This window comes from Fistularia commersonii, chromosome 32 (assembly GCF_037954325.1).
Source record: "Fistularia commersonii isolate RoL2024-O1a breed Wild chromosome 32, RoL_Fcom_v1.0, whole genome shotgun sequence".
Classification (NCBI taxonomy): domain Eukaryota; kingdom Metazoa; phylum Chordata; class Actinopteri; order Syngnathiformes; family Fistulariidae; genus Fistularia; species Fistularia commersonii.
Window position 1 is genome coordinate 3,118,959 of NC_141315.1, and position 17,136 is coordinate 3,136,094.

Below are 17,136 nucleotides of genomic sequence, written 5' to 3' on the forward strand. Positions count from 1 at the left end.
CGGTTGTTCACTGAAAGGTTAGTGTGCGGTTAGATGCTCGGCGTATATTTCATACCTACATGATTGGAATTTCCATTCAATAGAGATGTAAAATAACATGGCAAAAGATGAGCCTTTATTTTTTCAAATAAGAAAAGCATCTTTTCAATACTGTGACATTTTAAAAACGTTACATGGATCAATGACAGCGCGATTACTAGAAGCTTCCAGTCAGTGATCTGCACCCCTTTAAACAGGTGGAACAAGTCTGGGAAGGGACTTTACTGATCCAACATGCATTACAACTAGGTGTGACCAATGAACAAACCTTCAGGCTTTCATGTTTGACATAGATTTCATTAGCACTTTTAAAAATGATTTTACAGGCCAGGCATAAAGGACTTTCCACAAAAAAAAATAACAGCCATGTGTGAAAAGAAATGTGAAAATGCAACATTTACAAATTGGGATGTGGTTTGCTTCACAGAATTGAAAACAATTTTAAGCGAAAAGGGATTATTTTATCAACTCATTCTGGTAAGGCACCACTTAATTTGAAAAGGACAACAGCAAAGAGGTATGATCAGTGCCAAGCAGACAAAAAAAACAACTTTAAAAGTACTTCCCACAGTTCTGTAAAGTCTTAATTGAGCCTGTTTAGAAGAAGTTTGCACATTATATAGAACAAAGTTTAAAACATTAACATGTTTTTTATATAAAAAGGAGGAAGACAGTATACACTGGCTGCATATAGTAGAATTTACAGTACAATAAATATCAAATGGATAAAGAAAAAAAAATATGGACACATAAGGGCTTTACATTCAAGTCAAATATACAACACAGCATGGAAAAAGGACCAAAAAACCCTGCAGGTTGAATCTGTATTTGGCAAATGAGCCACTAAAATCCTGGAAAACTTGACAAGATACCAGCTTTGTCCTTGTTGAAATGTCCTGAGGTCAGTGCTGACATGGAACTTCCACAATGACAAAATGACGTGCCATCATAACAAAAAACATCTTGAGCTATGGTGTGTGCCCTAACAATGGCTCATTATGTTTCATCAATCAAATTCATACTACTTATCAACTTTATCGCCGCAGAGGTGGCCTCACAAATTTAGGGTTAATGGGAGGTGTTCTCATCAGAGAATTCCAACTGCTGACAAATGGGACTTAAAAACCCACTATGATATTAATTCATCATCAAAGCCCCTGAATAATAATCTAATTTTTTTGTTAGCATTAATAAAGGTAAGATAATATTTATCTGGATGAGGTTGGGAGACTCTCTGGAGTATGAGCATCGCCGCATGATCATGGGTCCAACTTGTTAACTTGACTTCTGTGGTGCAATATGCTGCATGCTTCTTCGACTTAACCAAACTGGAAGAAGAAATTTCCAGGCCCAGAATCTTGAAGTGGGGGGGGAGAATATATGATTATGTGGCAGACAATGCTTAAATTGTTCTGAAATTTCAAGGAAAGTAATTGTCGCTTAACATACCTCCACTGGAATCAAATGTAAATCCGCCACCATGGCCCCCAAAGAATGCCCTAAATATGTTGTTTGCATCAAAATCTAAGACAAAGAGAAATTAAGATGGCAGGATTAGCAGGTGTACAATTTACCTTGATGAATCATGCTGCTAGACAAACATACTTATATTGCAGTATATATTCTACCTTTAGATCGTTCACAGAACCAGGAATAGAGTGGCATAGCTGACAACTGGTAACTTTTTGGCAACAAGTTAACCAGTTTACCAAAGGTAGAGGTACCAGTAAATTGTAAACACGAGAATGAGAACGCAAGTTTGGATTCAACAATTCTCTGAGTGGACAAATAGTGCGCATGAGTGTATTAAGAGACCTACACATCTTGGCACAAAGGCTCTTTGTGCATTCGTTTTGCCGTTTGTAATATTTTTTGAAGTGGGACTTGGTGATATTAATGATCAATTTTAATGTCCTTTCATGTCAGTATTCTGATGACATGCTATATCATATCAACTATAGCTCAAAAAGTCTAGTCTGGGGGGTAGACTTTGCAACAGCTGTGTGAAAACAACTTTAAAGATAAAACCGGTAACGTTAAATGCATTTGCCTCAAATGCTGGAGAAAAACTGCAGTTTCCATATGAAACAAAACTGAGCATTTACCACCGCCATCAAAGGAGCCATCATCAGCCAAGTTGTGACCATTGTCATATCGGATCTTCTTCTTGGGGTCAGACAGGACAGTGAAGGCTTCGCCAACTTCTTTGAATTTCTTTTCCTCTTCTTTTTGTACTTCCGGAGTTGCTGCACTGTGGCGGTCTGGCAAAAAAGATGTAAATAAACTTTAAGTATTGATTGCTGGTATCTTCTGTGTGTGCAAAGATAATGACTTCTACCTGGATGGTGCATAAGAGCCCGTTTGCGATAGGCTTTTTTGATCTCGTCTTCTGTGGCATTCTTGCCTACTCCTAGAACCTTGTAGTAATCTTTCCGTTTACTCTTCTTCATCTCCAACTGTGCCATTTTCAGCAAATGTTTATGGTCTAGACGGTGTGGAAAAAAAGACAGTAAGCAGTTAAGACAAAGTGCTAGCTAACTGGTTATAATGGCTACATATTAGAAAACTGATGGCTGCGTACCTGAAGTCTTTTCTATCTGGTAAACCTTTTCATAATCCCGTACAGCTTCTTCATACTGCTCTGTGCCCATGTAGCTACAGGTTGGATAATGTCAGTTAAACAAAATGAGCTTCTCAACAACAATGCAGAAGACAAAAATTTAATTTCCAATTTATACATACCACTGAGCTCTTCTCAAGTAAGCTTTGATGTAAGTGTCATCAAGTTTGATGGCACTAGTGCAGTCCTCAATGGCGTCATTAAGTTTCTTCAGCTGGATATACAAGTGGTATATAATGGTAACATTAAGCTGATGGCATATTATCTTTTAATTTAAAGAAATATTTCAAAACAATTTCAACTTCCCTTGTGTTCAGTGTGCAGTATGCCATGGCTAAAAATTTCAAACTGACAATCAATTTCACATGTCTGATGACAGATTATCATTATGAAAATTTAAAATATAAACAAAATATCTATTCAAAAAAAAAAATTGAAGGATTTGGGTAATAGCTACATACGTCCTTCGACATATGGAGTCTTAAACCTTATTGAAGTTACTGCAGGCAACATGACAAGGGGTTTAACAAAAAAAAAGGTACTGGCATTCTTTTTATTATCTGTTAAAGCTGAGAACCATCTTTCAGTTCTCAAATTTAATCATGTAGTTTTTCCCTCATTACCTTTGTTCCTGCTGTGGCCCTGTTGCAATAGAGTTTGGCGTTGGTCTTGATGTTGTTAGGATCTATCGCCAGGGCTTCAGTGTACAGCTGGAAAGCAGCTTCATAGTTGTTGTTCTTAAATGCCAGGTTGCCCTCCTCCTTCTTGGCTCTTAAGGCTTTCGCATTCTTATTAGGATGAGAACAAACCATGTTTGTTTGTTTTTTTGTGTGCGGCATTTATGGATTCGGGTAATGGAAATAAAGCAAATAAAGACAATTCTTATTAGAAAAAAAAAACCTTTGTGTGGAAAAAAAAAAATCACCATTTCTTTTTGTATACAGAGCTAATTCTTTTTCTTGCTGTTCTGATTTAACAAATAGTTTTCCCCATTATTTTTTCACATAGGCTTTTTGAAAATGCGTTTTTAGCCTGGAACCAAGTCCGATCAAGAAGATGAATTGCATCACATTTACAAAGCTGTGTGGCTTTAGTGAATTAGCAAAGACACAAGCTCATCTTTGGAGTACAATGAGTGAATGACTGAGAATCTTTAGACAAGATGCTATGGTGTTTCCCAGGGGTGCAGTGAGCTCCATTAATCATTGTCATCAGTGATGATCTTTTAGATTGTAAGAAATGTTGTACTTATACGTTGCATTGCAAATAAGCAGTTTGCTCTTGTAGAAACACTGACTGACCATCTTTATTGTCCATTATGATAATACTTGTTGAGAAGATGAATGGGGAATACTACCTTTGGAAGCAAATGGACCATTACTGTGGCACTATTTGCTTTAATAAGTTAACTGTAGTCTTAATAACATTAATCATGTCATGAAAAATTATGAATAAGACAAAAAGTGTTAAAAACACAACAAGATAAACTTACTCTGCAGGCTACTCTGGCCTTTTCGTGATCTGGTGCCATGCGAAGAGCCTGGACAAAGAACTGTACGGCTTTATCGATGCAGTCCTCATAGTAAAGACACAGGCCTCGGACATACAGTGCATCCGCATTTGTGGAATCCATTCGCAGGATGTCACTGAAAATGAAGTATTTTTTTGAGACTCTGGATTATGTGGCATATTGGTATGAGGACATCTACAATCACACAATGCAATGGACAACATCACGGATATAAATGAGATTGCCAATCTTTTCTGTACATTTCTGTGCCATTGTGATAAAAATGAATGGATTTGAGGTATTTTCCCATATATGACAGTGTCAGTTTAATGTGCTATGTCCTGGAAAGGAATAACATGAGGGTCACAGCTCCTTCTTGAGCTAGGTCATGTGAATGTAAGTTGCAAAAAAAAGGGAAAAGGAAAAGATACGGGAAAAGCTGTTTGCAAAGTTATATTGTAAATTTTTTTCTACCTGGCAACAGACTGAGCCTCTGGGTAGCGTCCCAGCAGAGCAAGACACTCAGCTTTGAGAATTTTGAATCGGTGGCAGGCAGAGGCCAGATCCAAAGCCCGGTCCATACAGTACACAACCTAGATAAGGACAAGAGGAAAGGCAGGAGATCATATTCAGTTGCTGGTCTTTCTTTGACACTAAAATCATCTTCTTTTCCTATTGGCTTTTCCCTTCAGGGGTCGCCACAGCGAATCAACCTTCTCCATCTAACTCTATTCTCTGTATCCTCCTCTCTCACACCAACTGACTTCTTTGACACTACAGTATCTGCTAATAAGAAAAAGGTTTCTGTTAAGGGGTAAACAGATGCTTTTCAACAGTTCTAAAACGTATTACCCCAATACATAGGATTCTCAACGTAGTGTACTTTCAGCTGGGATTAAAACAGCTACCATGATCACTAAGACTCTAATGACTTTGCTGCGACCTCCAAAACAGGCAGCATTTTTAAAGGAACAACTTTTAAAGAAAATCTCTCATAAGCACCATCTCCTCATGAGGTAAGGGTCAGCAAGGCTTTGACGAGCACATGGATTTGATTTGGGTGCATATGAAAGGTGGATAAAATATTGAGGTCAATGGATGCATACAATTAAGGTGTCTTTGTGTTACTGTGAAAAATAGTATACTGTAATATATCCGCTGGTTAATTGTTTGCTTTAATAGTCGTTTAATAGTGTATGTGTGTGTGTGTGTGTGTGTGTGTGTGTGTGTGTGCGTGAGTGCGCGTGTGTGTGTGTCACCTTTCTGAAATCACGCTTTTCAAAACCGAAATCTGCCCATCGCTCAAACTCCAGTAATGTTGCAGCATTCTGATTCTGTATATTAAAAAACAGAAAATTAATCAATTTGAAGAGCTTACTGATGTGAATATAACTGTGCTTGTCATGTGAGGTCAGGTTTTCTAAAAATGAAACAAAAAACACTGGTATTAATTCTACCTCTTGCTGGGCCTCTTTGTTGCTAGGCTCTATCTCCAGAACCTTCTGAAAGCAGCGACGGGCTGCCATGGCATTTCCCAGTGACAGGTGGCACTTGCCCTCACGCAAATGACCCTGAGGGGGGAAACACTTCTTTATTAGGACAACGGTCAAGATATGAACTGCTAGAATCTAAGTACAGGACACAACAGAGTGGCAGAGTCTTTTAAAAGCTGACCTTCATGAAGCAGTCATCGAGGCGCACTGCTTGCTGGGAATCTTCTAGGGCTTCCCGAAAGCGACACAGCATCATTAGTGTGGCTGCCCTGTTGCTATAATAACTGGCATTTTTGGGGCACGATTCTGAGAAACAGAGACACGTGACTATTTTTACAACAATTTATACAGAAATAGCAGATAAAGATCTGTGTCTCATCACCACTAGCGCTGAGATGTAAATGAGTTCACAACAAAAAAAGCTCAATGACAACCAATCAAGAGAAAAACAAATTAACAATATTCAAGTGTAATAATAATAATAATTTATCCTTTATTATCCCTGTGAGGAAATTCATTCTCTGCAATTAACCCATCATGGATGAACCATGAGCAGTAGGCTGCTGTCCACCAGCACCAGGGGAGCAGTTAGGGGTTCAGTGTCTTGCTCAACAATACTTCCACGCACTAGGAGGAATCAAATCGCCGGAAATTGAACCAGGAATGTTCTGCTCCAAAGACGATTGCTCTACCTCCTGCGCCTCATCCCCCCCTTGGCCTTAAGATCTAACCAATATTGGTAAAGTATGTGTTTCTCCTAAAGATATAAATCTGTAATAATATGTGTATCTTTCCATTTTGGGTTATGCCTCAGTGTTTTAAATCAATTGATGACCTTTTCCCGGAGGGTTTGGCAGAACTAGGGTTAATGAAACAAGGAGTGCCTTCACAACAAATTGATCAGTACCTCATGCACATCAGATCTTTTTGCTTGGTGCCTGCACTCGAAATATAAAATATACAGCAATAACAAGAGGTGAATGGTAATCCTACCAATGGCCTTGGTGTAGTAGTTAAAAGCCTCAGAGTAATCTTTCTTGCTGTAGAATGCATTTCCTTGCTCTTTAAATCCCTCAGCTTGACTGGAGAGGGAAAAACAGAGACTTGAGTGAAGATAGAATAGATGGTTTATACAATAAGAAATACAATAAGGCATTGTAGAGGCATTAAAAAAATAAGCAAATAAACCAATAAATAACATCACAGGGACTATTAATCTTTCGAAGCACCTTAACTCAATTAGTGAGACCATTCTCAAACAGACTTTTTCATGTTACATAAGAAGTTGTCCCTTGAGATTTTGTCAGAAAGAATATGAATTTGATGGATTCTTCTTTAGACCAGTCTTGAGACATGATCACTTTGAGTGCTATTACAAATTTCTTTCCATCAAGGAGTTTCTTCTGAGCAGGTGTTTGAAAGGACTATGACACGTTACATCAGAAAGTAGGACAGCAGAGATGGGAATGCACAGTGCAGACAAGCCCTTGCCCTACACATTGCTTGGAAATTTACCAACTGCAGCTGTATGTCGGGTGACTGGCGTTCAAGACCAAAACTGGCCATTCAAATTGCACAGAAACAACTGCTGTAGAACTACCCCGTTGGCATAACTTGACTAAATTCCCAACCCAAAAAGACATTAATTAATAACAATGTGATAGCTGTTTTTTATTAATCCAACCTCTGAAGACCTTAAAACACTTGATAGCCTTAACTTTGACACTTTATATTTTATTGTATTTCTTATTCTCCCTCCTTCCTTCTATTATCTATTATCTATTATCTATTATTGTTATGTTTTACTTGAAACTCTGGCACAACAATTTCCTTTAGGTTAAATAAAGTTGTTCTTATCTTATCTTAAAGGACAATTGTATGATGAAAAATACTTAGATAAGGCAATAAAAGAAAGTTGTATCTCAAATCGCAATAAAGCTTTATTTCCATTTATCGCCGATCAATAATCCGGGCGTCTCAGAGAGCCATGCGTCCAGGACTTTGCCGTTGGCCCATGTCACTTTCGTCAAGCTCAGCCCAAGAACAGCTATTTACAAATCGCCTTTACAAATCAGATGCATGTTTTATGCCGTAGATTTATTTCCACACCGTGGACAATTTACCTTAACAATAGAACAGCACCGTTTGACCACACAATATATTCAGAGTCCTTCCTAAACTGTGGCAAGGGCCCTCAACACTCGTCATTGAGTTGTATAACTAGAACCATGAATCGTTAATGTATGCCATTTGACTTATTTGTACATTTGCTAATATCAAGACCGGCGAGGAAATGTTGGAATATCGACACACAGCCCGTACCGGCCGAGGCTGATTCATCAAAGTAACGACGATGGAACTTTCTCGAAAGCGCACGGTGCGCTAACTCGCGAAGACAACTTGTTTCGTTTTAACAAATAATCCCCTTAAACGTGTATAATTTAACATAAAATTCGCAAAATATCAAAATAAATTTAAATCGTGAAAGTTTGGGCTATTATTTTCTTAAATGTACGTTACCCATCGTTGTCCCTCTCTCTCCCCATTCAAAGGGCGCTAGAGTTTGATATATTAACCAGCGTGAATTCAGAAGGTTTCTGAAAATCGGAATCCACGAGCTAACGAACTGTCCCGCCGTCGACCCGGCCCGGCTAACTCGGTTAGCCTGTTTCCAAGGCTTAGCGCCATTCTGTCTCGGATCCTAACAGGTAACTCTTTATCGGCTCATGCAATACTTCACGTTTAACAAGATTGTGACGATGAAGCACTCTGACAAATGTAAAGTGCGTTTACCGTTCCAGATCATCTTCGTGATGGATTTGTGAATCCACGGCTACCGGCACGTCGATGTCAACAGCTGCCATTTTTTCTGGAAAGGACGACGGGCAGAAACAGAAGACGTCATTCGCGACTAGCCAGTAGCATTTTTTAAGGTCATGAGAAACCGGGTGACCGCTGAATAGAGACGCTTTCATCCAAGGCTCGACGTCTTTTCTTCGAATGTTGGACCGAATTATCATACTTAAGGTGCAAAAATGATTTCAAAGGCAACGTTTGCTTGCTTTTCGATTGCGTTTTCAAAACCAACATTCTTTAAACGATATCTAGACTTTAGCAAATCTTTCAAAAAAAGAAGAAAAAAAACAACAACAATATTTTGCCTATTTTTACCTAGAATTCGAACACGTTTTTGATCATCACGTATTTATTTGTTACATTTGTCATTTTAGAAACTGAATTTGCCCCTGTAGTCGGCCACGCCCACCGGCAGTTATTCCGGAAGTGAATTTAGTGTTATGAGGAACCGTGATAATAAGTGAGTGGGAACTCTAAATAATAAAATATTCGATTCCAGACACATGATAATAGTATTGCAATGAACAGGTACTGGCAGAATTCTGCAAATAACAGAATAGAACAACATAACCACGAAAAATCACAAAATGCGTCTAACAGTTTCTCATTTAATCGGTAAAACACGACAGGGGGAGTTAATGTTTATATAATATATGTCATCCTTTGAAAATATAAATCACAGAAAGGATATATTGAATTCTTCGCTAACTTTACAAATGCAAACTGACTTTTCCAAGTTAACGCCGAGGTTCAACCAATCAGGAACGTCTTTGTTGAGCCTTGGGACTATACACTGGCAGCAATTGTGACGTGTTTCTTAACGAATGATTGGGAAGCATGGTGTGTTTCCCAGGAAATGAATAGTATTTTTCTTACTACTCATGGAGCCCATGTTTACGAAATGGACAAGCTGGTTATCAGTAGACTGCATTTGAGTTCGTAAGTTGAAATTTAAAAATTTCTTTAAAAAAGATATTAAGATTTTGTTACTACTGTTGGTCTTAAGATTCCCTTTTGTATCAGGTCCCAGAAAATAGCAGCGGGTTCAGAACCCAAAAAACAAGGACTCATAGCATTTATTTTACACGCAATTCCATACTAGTTTTCTACCTATAGCACACGACTGCACCAAGTTCCAATGTTGTATGCACATTGCTGGTTTATGCATGTATCTAAAAAAGACAAGCGTCAATAGTCAAAAGCAGTTCACTGCGCTTCAACTTTAACACCATGTGCTCTCTGTGTGACACCTGTTATTCTACTGTGAATGGTTTGTGGGTTCTATTTAATATAGAGTGATGTCATATGAGTCTATATGACATCATCTACTCACCCACAGGTTTTGAATTTATGGTAAAACCCCACTAGGGGGAACTCTAGTCTCTGTATGATTTTACTTTTACTACTTCCAACCATAGTTTCACAGTTTCTGCTTATTATCTAGAAAAACTTAACCTTCCTTTGTGGTAATTGCCAGAACTTCAGTGATTCTTTATCAGTGTGTGCGTGTGTGTGTATACACATCATACCCACAGAATTATGTGGAATATTTGTCCACTGACCAAAGAATCTAAACAATTTATTGGCCATGACTAAACCAGTAAGCCACTGGAAATAAAATATATTGTGAGAGTAAAACAACAAATGCCAACAACAAAATTTATGTAAAAAGAGTGGAATTTATAAGTTAATATAGAATACAGCATATTTTAGCACATTATATTATTGCGATTAATGCACAGTTACACTAGTCATCAATTTACTGTGGGACACTTCAAAACATATACATACATATTGCTTAGGATGATTCTGCACAATCAGTTGGGAATGACATTTCTTAATGAAAATAAAATGTTCCTTTAATATTCCTCAATAAAATCAGGCGTAAGACAGATGAGTGAAATCAACGTCAAAGACCTATTAAATGTTGGTAGATGATTTAGGGGAAATAGCACACATTGCCTTGCCACATCATATTGCACAAAAAGCATCAAGCTGTGCAAATTTTCTCAACATATTCAGTTCACTAACACCTGAAGATAATTTTTAAAATGGCTCATGTAAAAGATATATGTTTTCCAGTTTTATAACTTTCAAATATACCGCCCCCCCCATTGTAAGCACAACATGTAATATCTATTATGAATCTTCTTGGCATTGTATCATGGTGCTGGTTGATTGTCTCCTCATATGTCAGACAGAGAAAGACAGACAGAAATAGACGAAAGACAAAGACAAAAAATGTGACCTTTGGAGAGAACTTACAATTGGTTCTTAAGGCTTCCATGTCACTGTAAAAACTTTTATATGTTGAGATGCCACAAAGTCCTGATCATCTCCTTTGTCTTAACAGCTGGAGTTGTATGCTGAGTCCACACTATCTGGATTTCTTTTCGGGTTTTAATGGAAACTAAAGCAGGAACATGACAAGTATGTCATTTGACCTCCCAAAATTACAACTAGATTGCTCTTAAATGCAAATAATTTCGGCAACAAACACGTTACATTTACACACACTAGTGTATTGTTTACTATATTTATATGAATTATACTAAAATATTACTTAACATTATGGCTTCCAAAAGGGGTTCAGACCCCCAGAGGACATGCACTCAACAACTTTTTGGGGGAAAGGAACAGCTGAGTGACGATCCATTCCCTTTTCAGGGTGAGACTCAGGTCTGTCAATTCTGTCATCTCAATCCATACCAGCAGATTGTTATCACTGTCCATGTGACCTAAGCATGCCACAGTGACCATTGACTGTATACCACCATTGCTGTAAGACTGCTAGTGTCCTGGGGTCCACTGCTTTGTCTTGACATGTTTAACTCCTCTTCTAGTCCAGCTTAAGTATACTGTTGCTTAACTTGGCAAATTTGCTAATAAGGTGAGAAGATAATGGGTGCATGAGAGGCCCTAAGAGGTCCTGGGGCCGGTCTGAACAGACTGGGGCTTATTAAGGGAGCCTGGATGACGGTCGTTGGCCCTTGGGGCAGCCGTAGTGCCAGTGGGCCAGTTGCCATGGTGCACAAGGTAGCTGGATTGAGGGGGGTGGTCAAGAACCCTGCCGGCAGGGTCTTGGACAGGTGCTTCTGCAAGGCCAGTTTAGTCTGAAACCAAAGACGAGAGACACAATCAAAATATACTTAAAAAAGTTAATCAAGATGTTATTATGGTTACATTTAGGTCTAGCTCCAAAAAATGAAATTAAGTCTTCTGTGATGATGAAAACGCGACTGTGTGCGATAAATTCTTACCGCTAGCAGAGCACCAGGTTGTATCTTATTATAGGGTGTGAACTTTGACTTGATTGGCTTCCCAGCCAAACGTTCTTTGTGTCTCCTGCTGTTCATGTGCTAGAAAAAAAAAAAGGATAGGCAGTTGTTTGATAAATAAGTATTTTGTTATTTTAGTTATCACACCTTTAATATTCCTTGGATGTTGACATATTATGAGATGAGATGAGAACAACTTTATTTATCCCGAAGGAAATTGTTGTGCCAGAGTTTCAAGCAAAAACATAACAATAATAGATAATAGTAGGAAGGAGGGAGAATAAGAAATACAATAAAATATGAACTGTCAAGGTTAAGGCTATCAAGTGTTTTAAGGTCTTAAGTACAAAGATTTGAAGATTCCCTGCGGCTGAGGGAAGAGGAATTAAAAAGTCTGATAGCCTCAGGTAGGAAAGACCTCCTGTGGCGTTCAGTGGAGCTCCTTGGTGGTATCAATTAACTTTGTCATATAACTTAAAAATAACATTTTTAAAATGGCTTGTTGGGACATGACAAAATACAGTGTTTTTCAACGCACAAGACTTCACATTATACCAAAGTTTGCTTACCTGCTTCAACTGTGTCTCTGAGTTAACAGACACCTGGCACAGTTTACAGTGAAAGGGCTGGTTGCTGACACCCACTACTGCTCTGGATTTGCTGCCCATTCGCTGCTTAATTCTGCAGGTTTGCCTGGGCGAAGATGCCATCTTCACCCGACGATGTGATTGACTGCATTTCTGACCATCCAGCATCTGTTTGTGCTTAGAACCTGATCCAGCCAATCAGATGGGCCAGTGTTAGAATTGCAACATCCAGGTAACACCATAGACTGATGAAGAGCAGAATAGGGATTGGACTCAATGATCTCAATATTGCAGTGATTCAACTGCTACAGTATCTGACTGGGCTTTCAGATCATCACACTGAGTTTGAAAAAATGGAGCATATTCCTCTAGCATACAGAAAATACATACAGTATATGTACAACAGAACATATTCGCACTATTGTTGAGGAGAGGAGGATTGGAGGAACCAGTTAAAAGTACATTGTGGTATGTAAGCAGTGCTGAGGAGACTGAATATTTAAATTTATTAATGACAATCATTCATGAAAGTCATGTTTGAAAGCAATTAGCGCTGAGGTAGAACAGACCTTTCTGGTGAAAATAACGTGGCTCCATGGAAGCCAACTGTTTAAGAGATAATGAAATTAGAAGGAAAGAAAAGAGAAGGAGAAAACTCTCTCATTGTAGCTTTGGTGTGATATCCTCTAAAAAGATAGAAAGTATCTTAAAGCTTCTGAGTGATGAACTAATGAACTGTTATCAGATCCCACTATTTGGCTTTTTTAAAGTTGTCAAACAGAAAAAAATTCCCTTATAGAGAGATAAGTATCATATGAGTATGAAAGATTGGAATGGTGTTTCCACCATTCCATTTGGTGCTCAAATTTTGAAGTATGAAGATGAGAGGCAATGGTCTGAAGTAATTTTTTTTTGCATTTAAAAAAGACAAAGTAAAGCAGAGTCACAGTATGGCATGAGGTGCTCAATCAGTTTGATAACGGGCCAAATACATTAGCCTTTTGGAGGTTATTTTAACAAAAAGGATTAAAGTGCAAGTGACTTGCAATGGTAACTCATGATCTGCAGTAATATGTACATACCACTACAGTGAGCTTCCAACTGGGATCTGGAATTGACTGTCACTTTGCATGTGGGACAGTGGAGGTGTTGTTTTTTGTTGGTCTTGGCCTCCTTAACCGCAACCTTCACCACCTCCTCCTCACCTCCTGTGGAGGTCCCCTGAAGGTCAGGTGCTGGAGTTGGTGCCGGGCTGCAGCCTTCCACAGAGAGTGTAGAGGTAGGGGAGGCTCGTGGGGACTGCTGAGGAGAATGCAGAGAAGTGGAGTCTGTGGACGAGGACTGAGAGGATGCAAGGGAACTCCCCTGACCATTTTCTAGTTGAAGCTGTTCAGGCTGCGATGGGGTACTTCGACCTTAGGAAAAATAAAATGGCATAGGAATAAAACATGAAAACATATCTCTTCACCAAGCACTACCCTACTAATCGCACTTAGCTCCCAACCCCCCGCCAAAAAAAAAAAGATGATATGTATGTATGTATATAGTTCTGAGATGGCCATTTGGTTGAGTGGTCACTTCTGACTTCCGACTACTGGTACTTCGGATCTTTGGTGACTGAATTGCCCTTCTTGTGAGTCGCTTTGGATAAAAGTGTCTGCCAAATGACTTTAATGTAATGTACCAGACATATATTCTAGACAATGAAGTCCAAACGCTGTTATCCTGTGAAAGGTCCTTGATTTCTCATCAGTTTTTTTGAGTACCGTTTCTTTTGTTTTAATTTTTTCTTTTTACCAAACCAAATCTGGAATTATGTTTTCATTCTATATTATAACTTGTTTTTCTTTTCATGCTCTATCATCTTTTTTTAATCTCCCCATCATATCTTTTGCATCTTTTTTCTTCCCATCAATCTTCCCTCCTTTGTCCCTGTATCTCCTCTACATTTGTTTCCTCCCTTTTGTGAAGTTCCCTCTGTCGCATCAATCAACAACCATGGCAACTGCTGAAAGTAAAAAACTTCTCATTATGTGGATAGAGGAAAATTGATACGTGCAGGAGAAAATTGTGGGGGGAAGATCAATAATGGAAATGAAAGCGAGACAGAGCACAAAAAAGACTTAGAAGATGATGAAAATGATGAAAATTGGAGTCATGCCGAGTGGCTGAAATAAAAACTGAGAACCTAGTCAAATCAGCGTTTTTGGCTACAACACAAGAAAACTAATAGATACAATATACCATTAAAATTAAAGCACACAATACTATCATACCATTAAGGATATTTGCACTATATATTCAGTTTCTTCTCCATTAATTTATGAACATTAAGCAACTGAAGTGCATAAAACATACACACTGCAATTAATGCTGTATAGGTATATCAATTTATACCCAGAGTTGTTCACATACATTTATCTGTAGAAGGACCTCACAGGCATTGATATTTACACTAAAATACATCAGTTTTCAAACAGTCCAGAGAAGAAAATTAGCAATTGGTCAAAAAGCCTAGACAGTCAAGCTGAAATAAAGTCCAAAATGCAACTTGAAAATAAACGACAAAAGAACTGTTGTCCTATGCTTAAATTGGGATATTTTTGAATTCATAATTGCTGGTTAGACAAAAGATTTCAAAGCATCTGCCAAGAACCGTTGAAACTTTAACTCTTCATTAATTAAATTAAAATCAATAAGTTTGATGGCCATGTTGTTTAGTTTTTATTTGTTTTACTATTTGCCTCCGGTAAACCTAACCGTTTTAGTCTGCCAGTTTTATTGGCTGAAAATTGATTTACTGTCTTATATATTGGGCACAGTGACAAAAACTTTGGAGAGCAATATTTCATACATAACATTCTAAATGTGACCAGTATTAACAGGAAAAACCCCTGTTTTAGAAATAAATAGAAAGATGTTGACATTACTTTATTTTTACAAAGTTTGTTTTGTAGGCTCAGTACTAGCCCCCTTCATTTTTTGTAAAGGCAGTGGCTCCTGCTGACGTCAGGCTTTGCCTAGCAACAAGGACCGATCCTCCGTACTCTGTGGGTCTACTGATGTCTGCTTGAGCAACAGCACAAAGATACCAACAGCTTCCATATTTTTTTTTAAAAACTATAAAGTACAAGCATCAGTTATTTTGAATATGTTACAAACAGTGCCTCACTCAGCAACAAAAACAATACCGGTTTTCAGGTGGCATCTCCATTCAGGCTCATGAAGGCCTCTCATCTTACGGGATTTCGTGACTTACTGGGTGTAATTACCCTTCTGGCATGGCCAATGATAGCAGGACAGGTAATACATAACAATTAACCCTGAGTGGCAGCTACAAGCCTAAGCACTTATGTCTCTTCAATTACCACTAATTACTTAGAAAATAGGGCAATGTTGAAAAAATGGCTTGTACCTTCTTTTAAATCAGAATCTGATGGTGCTGCACTTCCTCCCATCATCCCCTTCTCTTTTTCTCTGTCTTTTCCTGGTGTGAGAGGAGCGTGTCCATTCCTCTGCCGGTTCTTTTGGGTCTCCAAGGCCCTTAACTTTCGAGCATGTTTGTGGCCCTTGTAGTGGGCCTCTGCCTGGGTCTTGACACACACACACACACACATTGAAAAATGCAGAGGAAAGTCAAAGGAAAATATAGAAATATGGTCACAGACAATTTAATTAGTGAAGGATGTTATTATAGCAGTTGACTGGTCTTTCCATCTATGCTACCTCTGGTTTCATAGGCATTTGTATGTACTGCAAATATTATGATAGCCTCCATTGGACTTGAGGAAGAGCTACATCAACACCGTATCCATCACTGTCAAAATGTGCAGAAATGAGCATCAGTTGGACTCGTAGCATCAAAAGTCATTGGCTTAACCTTTCACTGATTCAGTGTGACACAAAATTGCCTCTGTCTGTAAGGATAGAATGACCCCTGAGCTGCTTTGTGAAGAGAAAAACAATATTTTGACAGTTTGGCTATAGACATGTGCATATTTTGGATCCTAATATGTCTCTGAATTGCTGAAGGTGAAGCCAGATTTTCTTTACAAAAACAGATATGTTTCTAGCAAATAAAACTTCACCAACAGTGACCCCAAGACATCTCTAAACCACAAATATAATCTATGATAACAGACTTAACTTTTGGCACATAGATGACTTGGCAAGTGATTGACAGTTTTCTCAACTTTAACTTTCTTATAACAGTCATATTGTATTTTCTTATAACAGCCATGAAAATATGAAAGTATATAGTAGTAGATATACAGAAGCAAATTAAATGGTTAAATTAATCAAGTAAATTCTATAGTAGCAAGAAAAGCCTTTGAGATATTCATAGTAATGGCTTCTCAAAGCAGTCCTGCCCAAATATCATATACTGTTAATGTTTCTAAGGGATATTATAATATTTTCTTTGTCCTGAAAGAGTATATCTTCAGTGATGGTATTGCCCTTGTACATTTATTTGGCTTTAATTTTCAACATTATTTACCTCTGCATTAAAAATCAGAAGATGCCATTGGCGATTCATTGAAATTCAGTATAAAATGCATTAAAATGTTCATGGTGTTTACCAAATTTACATGTAAGGTTATATTGGCCTCTTGGATAGTGTAACACTGAACCATGGACTGAGGGAAATATACTTATCTACTCGCAATCACAGATGGACAGCAATAAAATATCAACTTGGGAATCATGCTTTTTACTTTAATTTTTGATTATAATTTACTTCTTGTGTGGAGAG

At 38.1% G+C, this 17,136-nt stretch overlaps 2 protein-coding genes across 5 annotated transcripts in view; both read right to left on the reverse strand.

The window, feature by feature from the left end:
- Nucleotides 1-93: 93 nt before the first annotated feature.
- LOC147215144 (dnaJ homolog subfamily C member 7-like) lies at nt 94-8,852 on the reverse strand. Its single transcript, XM_086139406.1, has 15 exons — nt 8,834-8,852; nt 8,456-8,531; nt 6,656-6,744; nt 5,844-5,968; nt 5,627-5,740; nt 5,429-5,503; nt 4,644-4,762; nt 4,152-4,305; nt 3,283-3,447; nt 2,782-2,873; nt 2,621-2,694; nt 2,378-2,524; nt 2,145-2,300; nt 1,489-1,563; nt 94-1,396 (listed from the first exon to the last, which is right to left on the reverse strand). Exons 2-15 carry the CDS (start codon nt 8,524-8,526, stop codon nt 1,359-1,361), a joined length of 1,494 nt encoding a protein of 497 aa, XP_085995532.1. The 5' UTR covers nt 8,527-8,531; nt 8,834-8,852; the 3' UTR covers nt 94-1,358.
- A 1,602-nt stretch (nt 8,853-10,454) lies between these two features.
- LOC147215145 (zinc finger protein 385C-like) overlaps nt 10,455-17,136 on the reverse strand; it is a 58,535-nt gene continuing 51,853 nt past the window's right edge. For 3 of the 4 annotated variants that reach the window (XM_086139408.1, XM_086139407.1, XM_086139410.1), the window contains 5 exons: nt 15,799-15,976; nt 13,466-13,798; nt 12,366-12,568; nt 11,779-11,877; nt 10,455-11,631 (listed from right to left, as the gene is read on the reverse strand). In XM_086139408.1, coding sequence (XP_085995534.1) covers nt 11,401-11,631; nt 11,779-11,877; nt 12,366-12,568; nt 13,466-13,798; nt 15,799-15,976 — 1,044 coding nt within the window. In that variant the 3' untranslated portion in view covers nt 10,455-11,400. The remainder of the gene's footprint in view (nt 11,632-11,778; nt 11,878-12,365; nt 12,569-13,465; nt 13,799-15,798; nt 15,977-17,136) is intronic. The other variant, XM_086139409.1, reaches the window with a different exon arrangement.

Coding starts and splice junctions, on each gene's coding strand:
- LOC147215144 (XM_086139406.1), bottom strand. CDS start 8,526: ATGGCAGCTGTTGACATCGACGTGCCGGTAGCCGTGGATTCACAAATC. Junction 3,448..4,151: donor AGGCCAGAGTAGCCTGCAGA/GTAAGTTTATCT, acceptor CATCCTAATAAG/AATGCGAAAGCCTTAAGAGC. Junction 2,695..2,781: donor TACTTGAGAAGAGCTCAGTG/GTATGTATAAAT, acceptor TCCAACCTGTAG/CTACATGGGCACAGAGCAGT.